Source organism: Lepidochelys kempii, chromosome 28, assembly GCF_965140285.1.
Source record: "Lepidochelys kempii isolate rLepKem1 chromosome 28, rLepKem1.hap1, whole genome shotgun sequence".
In the NCBI taxonomy this organism is placed as follows: domain Eukaryota; kingdom Metazoa; phylum Chordata; order Testudines; family Cheloniidae; genus Lepidochelys; species Lepidochelys kempii.
In genome coordinates, this window is record NC_136407.1 from 187,299 (window position 1) to 202,940 (window position 15,642).

Genomic DNA, 15,642 nt, shown 5'->3' on the forward strand with positions numbered 1-15,642 from the left:
CGGCACCGAGATGCGGCCCCCTCTGGGGCGGGGCGTCTGTTTACACAGGGACCCCTCTGGGGCAGGGCGGCTGGTGACACGGGGACCCCTCTGGGGCGGGGCGTCTGTTTACACGGGGACCCCTCTGGGGCGGGGCGTCTGTTTACACAGGGACCCCTCGCCCACCTCCGAGACACGGACCCTCTGGGGCGGGGCGGCTGTTTACACGGGGACCCCTCGCCCGGTGCCGAAACGCGGCCCTCTCGAGGCGGGGCGTCTGTTTACACGGGGACCCCTCTGGGGCGGGGCATCTGTTTACACAGGGACCCCTCGCCCGGCACCGAGATGCGGCCCCCTCTGGGGCGGGGCGTCTGTTTACACAGGGACCCCTCTGGGGCAGGGCGGCTGGTGACACGGGGACCCCTCTGGGGCGGGGCGTCTGTTTACACGGGGACCCCTCGCCCACCTCCGAGACACGGACCCTCTGTGGCGGGGCGGCTGGTGAGACGGGGACCCCTCGCCCGGCACCGAGACGCGGCCCTCTCGAGGCGGGGCGTCTGTTTACACGGGGACCCCTCTGGGGCGGGGCATCTGTTTACACAGGGACCCCTCGCCCGGCACCGAGATGCGGCCCCCTCTGGGGCGGGGCGTCTGTTTACACAGGGACCCCTCTGGGGCGGGGCGTCTGTTTACACGGGGACCCCTCTGGGGCGGGGCGTCTGTTTACACGGGGACCCCTCGCCTGGCACCGAGATGCGGCCCCCTCTGGGGCGGGGCGTCTGTTTACACGGGGACCCCTCTGGGGCGGGGCGGCTGTTTACACGGGGACCCCTCGCCCGGTGCCGAGATGCGGCCCCCTCTGGGGCGGGGCGTCTGTTTACACGGGGACCCCTCTGGGGCGGGGCGGCTGGTGACACGGGGACCCCTCGCCCGCCGCCGAGACGCGGCCCCCTCTGGGGCGGGGGGGCTGTCGGTAACGAGGTTCACTCCCCGTTATCTCTGGCTGCTGGGCAGGCAGCCAAGCTGCCTGTGACACAAACAGGGCCATTAAACCATAAAGGGGCCTGGCCTGCGTGTGGGGCCACGGGCAGGGTCCCATGGCTGCCCTCTGAGCACCTGCTGCTGCTCAGCCCCCCAGCACCCAGGGGTGCTCCCGGGCCTCACCTGCCGCTCGGGGCTGGGCGGGGCAGCCCCACCCCTGCGGAGGTCCTGGGGGTCAGTCTGGGGGTACCTTGGCTCTGTCTCCACCCTGCGTTTCGGGGTGTCGTCTCCGTGGGGCCGGAAGACCTGCGGAAGGAATCTCTCTCCCTTCGAAAGGCGCCCCCCCAATAAGAGGCAGCGCTGGGGGTCGCCAAGCTCTGTTTAATTCGAGATCAGGGGGGCGTCTCACCCCCCGTCGGCCCCCCCTCGGGGCCGCCCTCCCCCCGCCGCACCTGGAAGGGCGGCCCGTGGCCGGGGATCACCACGTCGGCCAGGGCCAGCGCCCGCCGGCGGCTCTGCTCCTGCCGGGCGGGGTCCTCGCTCAGCGCCCGCCAGGCGGCCTCGTCCTGCTCCCGCTCGAACAGGTCCCCGGCCACCAGCACCGTGCCCAGGGCCGTGCCCCGCACCAGCACGCTGGTGTGGGCGGCCGTGTGCCCAGGCGTGGGCAGCACCTCCACGTGCCCCGGGTCGATGGGGTAGGGGGCCCCGTCCCCCAGGTTATGGGGCAGGTAGAGCCCCTCCCCCCGGCTCAGGTCGAAGCCCACGAGCAGCGTGGCCCCGGGGAAGAGGTTGAGGTTGCCGGCGTGGTCAGAGTGGCCGTGGGTGCAGACCACGTGGGACACGTCCCCCGGGGCCACCCCCTGGGCCGCCAGCAGCCCCAGCAGCCGCTCCCGCCCCCAGGGCCCCCCCGTGTCCACCAGGGTGATCCGGGGGCCCCGCAGCAGCGTGACGGTGCCGTCGGCCTGCATGGTGCCATCCGGGAGCGCCCGGCTGTACCCCTCCTGCAGCACCAGCACCGAGTAGGGGGTGCCGGGGATCAGGGAGAGCCCCAGGGGGGCCGTGTGCACTGGCAGGCTCATGGGGGTGGGGGTGGGGGGCAGGCTGGGGACGCTGCTGGCCTCCAAGGTCGGCCTTCAAGGGGGCTGGGAGGTTGGGGGTCGCAGGGTCCTCAGAGGGCGGAGTTCAGAGAGTCCCACGAGCTGGAGGTCAGGGGTCGCTGGGGGCTCCCGAGTCCTCGCCAGGCTGCGCCCCCCTCTCCTGGGGCCTCCTCGTGCCCTAGAGACAAAGATGTGGGGGGGGGCTGAGAGACTGCGGGACCCTCTGCCCTGAGTCACCCCCCCGCCCAGCCTCACTCCCGCGCCTCACCCCAGCCAGACCCCCTCGCACCCCTGCCCTGCTCACCCCCAGTGACCCCACCTCCCCCCAGCCAGACCCCCCCCGCACCCCTGCCCCGCTCACCCCCCAGTGACCCCACCTCCCCCAGCCAGAGCCCCCGCACCCCTCTGCCCTGCTCACCCCCCAGTGACCCACCTCCCCCCAGCCAGACCCCCCCGTACTGTTGGATCATATTAAAGAAGTTCTGTATTAAAATCACAAATGAGTTTGGTTCCCCAGAGTTTAAAGTCCAGGGTATCACTAATTAAGAGGTCTCTTGGTTTTTGGTACTGTTTCTCTCCCTCTATGTGTGAAACTTGCAAGCTGCTAACTGTGTTAGTACATCCTACGACAGAGTCTGTTCTCAACGCAATTCACAGAGAGAGAGACTCAAAGCAATACTCTGTAACAACAGAAACAGCACCCAGAGACTCCCCACCCTTTTGTTGTATTAACAATTGTGATTAAAATAGAGATAGAGGATGGATGTGGATGGATGCTTGGTGTGGATAATAACTGAATGATCAGGGAGGTGCCAGCCTAAGAATCCAGTGTCCATCGGCTGAAGAAGGCGTCAAGTGGAAATAACCAGAGGACCCCACCCGGAGGGCAGACTGGAATCCACCCAGCAGCCTCAAGAATGGGAGAACCAAAGAACAAGAGAACATCTTGGAGCTGTCAGGAATGTGCCATCTGCTGATTGATTCAGCAACCGCATGATGAAGCAATTCCCATAGACTGGCCTAGGAAGAAATTCCTATAAAAATAGACTCTGGAAAGTGAGAACTTTGGGGTCTGATTCTGCAAACCAACTTCCAGGAGCATCAGACAAGGCCCTGCTGCCTCCTCATGTCCAGACCTCCTGGCCAGCGGCTTGGCCTCAGCAGCTCTAAGGCTGGTAAGGATGATAACCACCTTGCAGAACCGGTGTGTGTGTGTGGGTGGGTGTGTGTGGGTGGGTGTGTATGAATGAATGTGTGAATAAATATGAGATTGAATGGCATGTTATAGCTGTAACTAACTGCTCACTCGGATTCTTTCTGTCCTCACAATAAATGTGGCATTTTGCCTTTTTCCCTTTAATAAGATCCTGCTGGTTTTTATTTTATTGGTATAACAGTGCCCCTCGGCCCCGCTCACCCCCCAGTGACCCCATCTCCCTCCAGCCAGAACCCCCCCACACCCCTCTGCCCCACTCACCCCCCGTGACACCCCAGCCAGACCCCCCGCACCCCTCGGCCCCACTCACCCCCCAGTGACCCCATCTCCCTCCAGCCAGACCCCCCGCACCCCTCTGCCCCACTCACCCCCCAGTGACCCCACCTCCCTCCAGCCAGACCCCCCCGCACCCCTCGGCCCCGCTCACCCCCCAGTGACCCCATCTCCCTCCAGCCAGACCCCCCTCTCACCCCTCGGCCCCACTCACCCCCCAGTGACCCCACCTCCCCCCAGCCAGACCCCCCCGCACCCCTCGGCCCCGCTCACCCCCCAGTGACCCCATCTCCCTCCAGCCAGACCCCCCCGCACCCCTCGGCCCCGCTCACCCCCCAGTGACCCCACCTCCCCCCAGCCAGACCCCCCCACACCCCTCTGCCCCGCTCACCCCCCGTGACACCCCAGCCAGACCCCCCCAGCCAGACCCCCCCCGCACCCCTCTGCCCCGCTCACCCCCCAGTGACCCACCTTCCCCCAGCCAGACCCCCCGCACCCCTCGGCCCCGCTCACCCCCCAGTGACCCCATCTCCCTCCAGCCAGACCCCCCCACACCCCTCTGCCCCGCTCACCCCCCAGTGACCCCATCTCCCTCCAGCCAGACCCCCCCACACCCCTCGGCCCCGCTCACCCCCCAGTGACCCCATCTCCCTCCAGCCAGACCCCCCCACACCCCTCTGCCCCGCTCACCCCCCAGTGACCCACCTTCCCCCAGCCAGACCCCCCGCACCCCTCGGCCCCGCTCACCCCCCAGTGACCCCATCTCCCTCCAGCCAGACCCCCCCCACCCCTCTGCCCTGCTCACCCCCCAGTGACCCCATCTCCCTCCAGCCAGACCCCCCCCGCACCCCTCGGCCCCGCTCACCCCCCAGTGACCCCACCTCCCTCCAGCCAGACCCCCCCGCACCCCTCGGCCCCGCTCACCCCCCAGTGACCCCATCTCCCTCCAGCCAGACCCCCCTCTCACCCCTCGGCCCCACTCACCCCCCAGTGACCCCACCTCCCCCCAGCCAGACCCCCCCGCACCCCTCGGCCCCGCTCACCCCCCAGTGACCCCACCTCCCTCCAGCCAGACCCCCCCGCACCCCTCTGCCCCGCTCACCCCCCAGTGACCCCACCTCCCCCCAGCCAGACCCCCCCACACCCCTCTGCCCCGCTCACCCCCCAGTGACCCCATCTCCCTCCAGCCAGACCCCCGCACACCCCTCTGCCCCGCTCACCCCCCGTGACACCCCAGCCAGACCCCCCGCACCCCTCGGCCCCGCTCACCCCCCAGTGACCCCACCTCCCCCCAGCCAGACCCCCCCACACCCCTCTGCCCCGCTCACCCCCCGTGACACCCCAGCCAGACCCCCCCAGCCAGACCCCCCCCGCACCCCTCTGCCCCGCTCACCCCCCAGTGACCCCACCTCCCCCCAGCCAGACCCCCCCGCACCCCTCTGCCCCGCTCACCCCCCAGTGACCCCACCTCCCCCCAGCCAGACCCCCCGCACCCCTCTGCCCCGCTCACCCCCCAGTGACCCCACCTCCCCCCAGCCAGACCCCCCCACACCCCTCGGCCCCACTCACCCCCCAGTGACCCCACCTCCCCCCAGCCAGACCCCCCCGCACCCCTCGGCCCCGCTCACCCCCCAGTGACCCCACCTCCCTCCAGCCAGACCCCCCCGCACCCCTCTGCCCCGCTCACCCCCCAGTGACCCCACCTCCCCCCAGCCAGATCCCCCCACACCCCTCTGCCCCGCTCACCCCCCAGTGACCCCATCTCCCTCCAGCCAGACCCCCCCACACCCCTCTGCCCCGCTCACCCCCCGTGACACCCCAGCCAGACCCCCCGCACCCCTCGGCCCCGCTCACCCCCCAGTGACCCCACCTCCCCCCAGCCAGACCCCCCCACACCCCTCTGCCCCGCTCACCCCCCGTGACACCCCAGCCAGACCCCCCCAGCCAGACCCCCCCCGCACCCCTCTGCCCCGCTCACCCCCCAGTGACCCCACCTCCCCCCAGCCAGACCCCCCCGCACCCCTCTGCCCCGCTCACCCCCCAGTGACCCCACCTCCCCCCAGCCAGACCCCCCGCACCCCTCTGCCCCGCTCACCCCCCAGTGACCCCACCTCCCCCCAGCCAGACCCCCCCGCACCCCTCGGCCCCGCTCACCCCCCAGTGACCCCACCTCCCCCCAGCCAGACCCCCCCGCACCCCTCGGCCCCGCTCACCCCCCAGTGACCCCATCTCCCTCCAGCCAGACCCCCCTCTCACCCCTCTGCCCCGCTCACCCCCCAGTGACCCCATCTCCCCCCAGCCAGACCCCCCGCACCCCTCTGCCCCGCTCACCCCCCAGTGACCCCACCTCCCCCCAGCCAGACCCCCCCACACCCCTCTGCCCCGCTCACCCCCCAGTGACCCCATCTCCCCCCAGCCAGACCCCCCCCGCACCCCTCTGCCCCGCTCACCCCCCAGTGACCCCACCTCCCCCCAGCCAGACCCCCCGCACCCCTCTGCCCCGCTCACCCCCCAGTGACCCCACCTCCCCCCAGCCAGACCCCCCCACACCCCTCGGCCCCGCTCACCCCCCAGTGACCCCATCTCCCTCCAGCCAGACCCCCCTCTCACCCCTCGGCCCCACTCACCCCCCAGTGACCCCACCTCCCTCCAGCCAGACCCCCCCGCACCCCTCGGCCCCACTCACCCCCCAGTGACCCCACCTCCCCCCAGCCAGACCCCCCGGCACCCCTCGGCCCCGCTCACCCCCCAGTGACCCCACCTCCCTCCAGCCAGACCCCCCCGCACCCCTCTGCCCCGCTCACCCCCCAGTGACCCCACCTCCCCCCAGCCAGACCCCCCCACACCCCTCTGCCCCGCTCACCCCCCAGTGACCCCATCTCCCTCCAGCCAGACCCCCCCACACCCCTCTGCCCCGCTCACCCCCCGTGACACCCCAGCCAGACCCCCCGCACCCCTCGGCCCCGCTCACCCCCCAGTGACCCCACCTCCCCCCAGCCAGACCCCCCCACACCCCTCTGCCCCGCTCACCCCCCGTGACACCCCAGCCAGACCCCCCCAGCCAGACCCCCCCCGCACCCCTCTGCCCCGCTCACCCCCCAGTGACCCCACCTCCCCCCAGCCAGACCCCCCCGCACCCCTCTGCCCCGCTCACCCCCCAGTGACCCCCACCTCCCCCCAGCCAGACCCCCCCACACCCCTCTGCCCCGCTCACCCCCCGTGACACCCCAGCCAGACCCCCCGCACCCCTCGGCCCCGCTCACCCCCCAGTGACCCCACCTCCCCCCAGCCAGACCCCCCCACACCCCTCTGCCCCGCTCACCCCCCGTGACACCCCAGCCAGACCCCCCCAGCCAGACCCCCCCCGCACCCCTCTGCCCCGCTCACCCCCCAGTGACCCCACCTCCCCCCAGCCAGACCCCCCGCACCCCTCGGCCCCGCTCACCCCCCAGTGACCCCACCTCCCCCCAGCCAGACCCCCCCACACCCCTCTGCCCCGCTCACCCCCCGTGACACCCCAGCCAGACCCCCCCAGCCAGACCCCCCCCGCACCCCTCTGCCCCGCTCACCCCCCAGTGACCCCACCTCCCCCCAGCCAGACCCCCCGCACCCCTCTGCCCCGCTCACCCCCCAGTGACCCCACCTCCCCCCAGCCAGACCCCCCCGCACCCCTCTGCCCCGCTCACCCCCCAGTGACCCCACCTCCCCCCAGCCAGACCCCCCGCACCCCTCTGCCCCGCTCACCCCCCAGTGACCCCACCTCCCCCCAGCCAGACCCCCCGCACCCCTCTGCCCCGCTCACCCCCCAGTGACCCCATCTCCCCCCAGCCAGACCCCCCCCGCACCCCTCTGCCCCGCTCACCCCCCAGTGACCCCACCTCCCCCCAGCCAGACCCCCCCCGCACCCCTCTGCCCCGCTCACCCCCCAGTGACCCCACCTCCCCCCAGCCAGACCCCCCCGCACCCCTCGGCCCCGCTCACCCCCCAGTGACCCCATCTCCCTCCAGCCAGACCCCCCTCTCACCCCTCGGCCCCGCTCACCCCCCAGTGACCCCACCTCCCCCCAGCCAGACCCCCCCGCACCCCTCGGCCCCGCTCACCCCCCAGTGACCCCACCTCCCCCCAGCCAGACCCCCCCACACCCCTCTGCCCCGCTCACCCCCCAGTGACCCCATCTCCCTCCAGCCAGACCCCCCCACACCCCTCTGCCCCGCTCACCCCCCAGTGACCCCACCTCCCCCCAGCCAGACCCCCCCGCACCCCTCGGCCCCGCTCACCCCCCAGTGACCCCACCTCCCTCCAGCCAGACCCCCCCGCACCCCTCTGCCCCGCTCACCCCCCAGTGACCCCACCTCCCCCCAGCCAGACCCCCCCACACCCCTCTGCCCCGCTCACCCCCCAGTGACCCCATCTCCCTCCAGCCAGACCCCCCCACACCCCTCTGCCCCGCTCACCCCCCGTGACACCCCAGCCAGACCCCCCGCACCCCTCGGCCCCGCTCACCCCCCAGTGACCCCACCTCCCCCCAGCCAGACCCCCCCACACCCCTCTGCCCCGCTCACCCCCCGTGACACCCCAGCCAGACCCCCCCAGCCAGACCCCCCCCGCACCCCTCTGCCCCGCTCACCCCCCAGTGACCCCACCTCCCCCCAGCCAGACCCCCCCGCACCCCTCTGCCCCGCTCACCCCCCAGTGACCCCACCTCCCCCCAGCCAGACCCCCCGCACCCCTCTGCCCCGCTCACCCCCCAGTGACCCCACCTCCCCCCAGCCAGACCCCCCCACACCCCTCGGCCCCACTCACCCCCCAGTGACCCCACCTCCCCCCAGCCAGACCCCCCCGCACCCCTCGGCCCCGCTCACCCCCCAGTGACCCCACCTCCCTCCAGCCAGACCCCCCCGCACCCCTCTGCCCCGCTCACCCCCCAGTGACCCCACCTCCCCCCAGCCAGACCCCCCCACACCCCTCTGCCCCGCTCACCCCCCAGTGACCCCATCTCCCTCCAGCCAGACCCCCCCACACCCCTCTGCCCCGCTCACCCCCCGTGACACCCCAGCCAGACCCCCCGCACCCCTCGGCCCCGCTCACCCCCCAGTGACCCCACCTCCCCCCAGCCAGACCCCCCCACACCCCTCTGCCCCGCTCACCCCCCGTGACACCCCAGCCAGACCCCCCCAGCCAGACCCCCCCCGCACCCCTCTGCCCCGCTCACCCCCCAGTGACCCCACCTCCCCCCAGCCAGACCCCCCCGCACCCCTCTGCCCCGCTCACCCCCCAGTGACCCCACCTCCCCCCAGCCAGACCCCCCGCACCCCTCTGCCCCGCTCACCCCCCAGTGACCCCACCTCCCCCCAGCCAGACCCCCCCGCACCCCTCTGCCCCGCTCACCCCCCAGTGACGCCACCTCCCCCCAGCCAGACCCCCCGCACCCCTCTGCCCCGCTCACCCCCCAGTGACCCCACCTCCCCCCAGCCAGACCCCCCGCACCCCTCTGCCCCGCTCACCCCCCAGTGACCCCATCTCCCCCCAGCCAGACCCCCCCGCACCCCTCTGCCCCGCTCACCCCCCAGTGACCCCACCTCCCCCCAGCCAGACCCCCCCGCACCCCTCGGCCCCGCTCACCCCCCAGTGACCCCATCTCCCTCCAGCCAGACCCCCCTCTCACCCCTCGGCCCCACTCACCCCCCAGTGACCCCACCTCCCTCCAGCCAGACCCCCCCGCACCCCTCTGCCCCGCTCACCCCCCAGTGACCCCACCTCCCCCCAGCCAGACCCCCCCACACCCCTCTGCCCCGCTCACCCCCCAGTGACCCCATCTCCCTCCAGCCAGACCCCCCCACACCCCTCGGCCCCACTCACCCCCCAGTGACCCCACCTCCCCCCAGCCAGACCCCCCGGCACCCCTCGGCCCCGCTCACCCCCCAGTGACCCCACCTCCCTCCAGCCAGACCCCCCCGCACCCCTCTGCCCCGCTCACCCCCCAGTGACCCCACCTCCCCCCAGCCAGACCCCCCCACACCCCTCTGCCCCGCTCACCCCCCAGTGACCCCATCTCCCTCCAGCCAGACCCCCCCACACCCCTCTGCCCCGCTCACCCCCCGTGACACCCCAGCCAGACCCCCCGCACCCCTCGGCCCCGCTCACCCCCCAGTGACCCCACCTCCCCCCAGCCAGACCCCCCCACACCCCTCTGCCCCGCTCACCCCCCGTGACACCCCAGCCAGACCCCCCCAGCCAGACCCCCCCCGCACCCCTCTGCCCCGCTCACCCCCCAGTGACCCCACCTCCCCCCAGCCAGACCCCCCCGCACCCCTCTGCCCCGCTCACCCCCCAGTGACCCCCACCTCCCCCCAGCCAGACCCCCCCACACCCCTCTGCCCCGCTCACCCCCCGTGACACCCCAGCCAGACCCCCCGCACCCCTCGGCCCCGCTCACCCCCCAGTGACCCCACCTCCCCCCAGCCAGAGCCCCCCACACCCCTCTGCCCCGCTCACCCCCCGTGACACCCCAGCCAGACCCCCCCAGCCAGACCCCCCCCGGACCCCTCTGCCCCGCTCACCCCCCAGTGACCCCACCTCCCCCCAGCCAGACCCCCCGCACCCCTCGGCCCCGCTCACCCCCCAGTGACCCCACCTCCCCCCAGCCAGACCCCCCCACACCCCTCTGCCCCGCTCACCCCCCGTGACACCCCAGCCAGACCCCCCCAGCCAGACCCCCCCCGCACCCCTCTGCCCCGCTCACCCCCCAGTGACCCCACCTCCCCCCAGCCAGACCCCCCGCACCCCTCTGCCCCGCTCACCCCCCAGTGACCCCACCTCCCCCCAGCCAGACCCCCCCGCACCCCTCTGCCCCGCTCACCCCCCAGTGACCCCACCTCCCCCCAGCCAGACCCCCCGCACCCCTCTGCCCCGCTCACCCCCCAGTGACCCCACCTCCCCCCAGCCAGACCCCCCGCACCCCTCTGCCCCGCTCACCCCCCAGTGACCCCATCTCCCCCCAGCCAGACCCCCCCCGCACCCCTCTGCCCCGCTCACCCCCCAGTGACCCCACCTCCCCCCAGCCAGACCCCCCCGCACCCCTCGGCCCCGCTCACCCCCCAGTGACCCCATCTCCCTCCAGCCAGACCCCCCTCTCACCCCTCGGCCCCGCTCACCCCCCAGTGACCCCACCTCCCCCCAGCCAGACCCCCCCGCACCCCTCGGCCCCGCTCACCCCCCAGTGACCCCACCTCCCCCCAGCCAGACCCCCCCACACCCCTCTGCCCCGCTCACCCCCCAGTGACCCCATCTCCCTCCAGCCAGACCCCCCCACACCCCTCTGCCCCGCTCACCCCCCGTGACACCCCAGCCAGACCCCCCGCACCCCTCGGCCCCGCTCACCCCCCAGTGACCCCACCTCCCCCCAGCCAGACCCCCCCACACCCCTCTGCCCCGCTCACCCCCCGTGACACCCCAGCCAGACCCCCCCAGCCAGACCCCCCCCGCACCCCTCTGCCCCGCTCACCCCCCAGTGACCCCACCTCCCCCCAGCCAGACCCCCCCGCACCCCTCTGCCCCGCTCACCCCCCAGTGACCCCACCTCCCCCCAGCCAGACCCCCCGCACCCCTCTGCCCCGCTCACCCCCCAGTGACCCCACCTCCCCCCAGCCAGACCCCCCCACACCCCTCGGCCCCACTCACCCCCCAGTGACCCCACCTCCCCCCAGCCAGACCCCCCCGCACCCCTCGGCCCCGCTCACCCCCCAGTGACCCCACCTCCCTCCAGCCAGACCCCCCCGCACCCCTCTGCCCCGCTCACCCCCCAGTGACCCCACCTCCCCCCAGCCAGACCCCCCCACACCCCTCTGCCCCGCTCACCCCCCAGTGACCCCATCTCCCTCCAGCCAGACCCCCCCACACCCCTCTGCCCCGCTCACCCCCCGTGACACCCCAGCCAGACCCCCCGCACCCCTCGGCCCCGCTCACCCCCCAGTGACCCCACCTCCCCCCAGCCAGACCCCCCCCCACCCCTCTGCCCCGCTCACCCCCCGTGACACCCCAGCCAGACCCCCCCAGCCAGACCCCCCCCGCACCCCTCTGCCCCGCTCACCCCCCAGTGACCCCACCTCCCCCCAGCCAGACCCCCCCGCACCCCTCTGCCCCGCTCACCCCCCAGTGACCCCACCTCCCCCCAGCCAGACCCCCCGCACCCCTCTGCCCCGCTCACCCCCCAGTGACCCCATCTCCCCCCAGCCAGACCCCCCCACACCCCTCTGCCCCGCTCACCCCCCGTGACACCCCAGCCAGACCCCCCGCACCCCTCTGCCCCGCTCACCCCCCAGTGACCCCACCTCCCCCCAGCCAGACCCCCCCGCACCCCTCTGCCCCGCTCACCCCCCAGTGACCCCACCTCCCCCCAGCCAGACCCCCCCCGCACCCCTCTGCCCCGCTCACCCCCCAGTGACCCCACCTCCCTCCAGCCAGACCCCCCCGCACCCCTCTGCCCCGCTCACCCCCCAGTGACCCCACCTCCCCCCAGCCAGACCCCCCCACACCCCTCTGCCCCGCTCACCCCCCAGTGACCCCATCTCCCTCCAGCCAGACCCCCCCAAACCCCTCTGCCCCGCTCACCCCCCGTGACACCCCAGCCAGACCCCCCGCACCCCTCGGCCCCGCTCACCCCCCAGTGACCCCACCTCCCCCCAGCCAGACCCCCCCACACCCCTCTGCCCCGCTCACCCCCCGTGACACCCCAGCCAGACCCCCCCAGCCAGACCCCCCCCGCACCCCTCTGCCCCGCTCACCCCCCAGTGACCCCACCTCCCCCCAGCCAGACCCCCCCGCACCCCTCTGCCCCGCTCACCCCCCAGTGACCCCACCTCCCCCCAGCCAGACCCCCCCGCACCCCTCTGCCCCGCTCACCCCCCAGTGACCCCACCTCCCCCCAGCCAGACCCCCCGCACCCCTCTGCCCCGCTCACCCCCCAGTGACCCCATCTCCCCCCAGCCAGACCCCCCACACCCCTCGGCCCCGCTCACCCCCCAGTGACCCCATCTCCCTCCAGCCAGACCCCCCCACACCCCTCTGCCCCGCTCACCCCCCGTGACACCCCAGCCAGACCCCCCGCACCCCTCGGCCCCGCTCACCCCCCAGTGACCCCACCTCCCCCCAGCCAGACCCCCCCACACCCCTCTGCCCCGCTCACCCCCCGTGACACCCCAGCCAGACCCCCCCAGCCAGACCCCCCCCGCACCCCTCTGCCCCGCTCACCCCCCAGTGACCCCACCTCCCCCCAGCCAGACCCCCCCGCACCCCTCTGCCCCGCTCACCCCCCAGTGACCCCACCTCCCCCCAGCCAGACCCCCCGCACCCCTCTGCCCCGCTCACCCCCCAGTGACCCCACCTCCCCCCAGCCAGACCCCCCCACACCCCTCGGCCCCACTCACCCCCCAGTGACCCCACCTCCCCCCAGCCAGACCCCCCCGCACCCCTCGGCCCCGCTCACCCCCCAGTGACCCCACCTCCCTCCAGCCAGACCCCCCCGCACCCCTCTGCCCCGCTCACCCCCCAGTGACCCCACCTCCCCCCAGCCAGACCCCCCCACACCCCTCTGCCCCGCTCACCCCCCAGTGACCCCATCTCCCTCCAGCCAGACCCCCCCACACCCCTCTGCCCCGCTCACCCCCCGTGACACCCCAGCCAGACCCCCCGCACCCCTCGGCCCCGCTCACCCCCCAGTGACCCCACCTCCCCCCAGCCAGACCCCCCCCCACCCCTCTGCCCCGCTCACCCCCCGTGACACCCCAGCCAGACCCCCCCAGCCAGACCCCCCCCGCACCCCTCTGCCCCGCTCACCCCCCAGTGACCCCACCTCCCCCCAGCCAGACCCCCCCGCACCCCTCTGCCCCGCTCACCCCCCAGTGACCCCACCTCCCCCCAGCCAGACCCCCCGCACCCCTCTGCCCCGCTCACCCCCCAGTGACCCCATCTCCCCCCAGCCAGACCCCCCCACACCCCTCTGCCCCGCTCACCCCCCGTGACACCCCAGCCAGACCCCCCGCACCCCTCTGCCCCGCTCACCCCCCAGTGACCCCACCTCCCCCCAGCCAGACCCCCCCGCACCCCTCTGCCCCGCTCACCCCCCAGTGACCCCACCTCCCCCCAGCCAGACCCCCCCCGCACCCCTCTGCCCCGCTCACCCCCCAGTGACCCCACCTCCCTCCAGCCAGACCCCCCCGCACCCCTCTGCCCCGCTCACCCCCCAGTGACCCCACCTCCCCCCAGCCAGACCCCCCCACACCCCTCTGCCCCGCTCACCCCCCAGTGACCCCATCTCCCTCCAGCCAGACCCCCCCAAACCCCTCTGCCCCGCTCACCCCCCGTGACACCCCAGCCAGACCCCCCGCACCCCTCGGCCCCGCTCACCCCCCAGTGACCCCACCTCCCCCCAGCCAGACCCCCCCACACCCCTCTGCCCCGCTCACCCCCCGTGACACCCCAGCCAGACCCCCCCAGCCAGACCCCCCCCGCACCCCTCTGCCCCGCTCACCCCCCAGTGACCCCACCTCCCCCCAGCCAGACCCCCCCGCACCCCTCTGCCCCGCTCACCCCCCAGTGACCCCACCTCCCCCCAGCCAGACCCCCCCGCACCCCTCTGCCCCGCTCACCCCCCAGTGACCCCACCTCCCCCCAGCCAGACCCCCCGCACCCCTCTGCCCCGCTCACCCCCCAGTGACCCCATCTCCCCCCAGCCAGACCCCCCACACCCCTCTGCCCCGCTCACCCCCCGTGACACCCCAGCCAGACCCCCCGCACCCCTCTGCCCCGCTCACCCCCCAGTGACCCCATCTCCCTCCAGCCAGACCCCCCCACACCCCTCTGCCCCGCTCACCCCCCAGTGACCCCACCTCCCCCCAGCCAGACCCCCCGCACCCCTCTGCCCCGCTCACCCCCCAGTGACCCCATCTCCCCCCAGCCAGACCCCCCCACACCCCTCTGCCCCGCTCACCCCCCGTGACACCCCAGCCAGACCCCCCGCACCCCTCTGCCCCGCTCACCCCCCAGTGACCCCACCTCCCCCCAGCCAGACCCCCCCGCACCCCTCTGCCCCGCTCACCCCCCAGTGACCCCACCTCCCCCCAGCCAGACCCCCCCGCACCCCTCTGCCCCGCTCACCCCCCAGTGACCCCACCTCCCCCCAGCCAGACCCCCCCCGCACCCCTCTGCCCCGCTCACCCCCCAGTGACCCCATCTCCGTCCAGCCAGACCCCCCCACACCCCTCGGCCCCACTCACCCCCCAGTGACCCCACCTCCCTCCAGCCAGACCCCCCCCGCACCCCTCTGCCCCGCTCACCCCCCAGTGACCCCATCTCCCTCCAGCCAGACCCCCCCACACCCCTCGGCCCCACTCACCCCCCAGTGACCCCACCTCCCTCCAGCCAGACCCCCCCGCACCCCTCTGCCCCGCTCACCCTCCAGTGACCCCACCTCCCCCCAGCCAGACCCCCCCGCACCCCTCGGCCCCGCTCACCCCCCAGTGACCCCACCTCCCCCCCGCACCCCTCTGCCCCGCTCACCCCCCATGACCCCCCCATTTAATCCTTACAATGGTCTCGTCCGTGGGGTGGCGCGTGATTCCGGAAATACCTCCTGGCAGCCACCAGGTTGGGAGGCGCGATCCGTACCGTAATTTAATGACCGGAAGCACCCTATGACCTCAACGGAAGCGATCCCGTCTTGGGAGCCGCCATATTGGCGGCAGAAGCGCCCCCCGCGCACAAGCGGCTCGACAGGTGCCGCCATCTTGGTTGCTCTTTACCGGAAGTTAGCTCCTGGGTGCCGCCATCTTGGAAGTGGCTCTTATGGGGCAACCATGGGCCGTGAGGCCGATGGGCGCCGCCATGTTAGAAACACGGCGCTGGACGGGTAGCGCCGAGGGACCTGAATATTAAAATAAACGAAATCTCTTTCGCCGGGTTTGGTTCCCACGAGGTGCAGAGAGGGCTGCCGCCCTTAGGCCTGGTGGCCACCCTGGCCCTTCCTCCTACACCTCCCCGCTGCGCACCCCATCCCATCACCCCCCACATGGCTTCAGCCCTTATTACCGCTCCGCCCTC

The 15,642-nt window shown here is 73.8% G+C and overlaps 1 protein-coding gene across 1 annotated transcript; it reads right to left on the bottom strand.

The window, feature by feature from the left end:
• Nucleotides 1-1,321: 1,321 nt before the first annotated feature.
• MBLAC1 (metallo-beta-lactamase domain containing 1) lies at nt 1,322-15,333 on the bottom strand. The gene is made up of 2 exons (XM_078850987.1): nt 15,132-15,333; nt 1,322-2,235 (listed from the first exon to the last, which is right to left on the bottom strand). The coding sequence occupies exon 2, from the start codon at nt 2,037-2,039 to the stop codon at nt 1,353-1,355; it is 687 nt and encodes a 228-aa protein (XP_078707113.1). The 5' UTR covers nt 2,040-2,235; nt 15,132-15,333; the 3' UTR covers nt 1,322-1,352.
• Nucleotides 15,334-15,642: the final 309 nt, after the last annotated feature.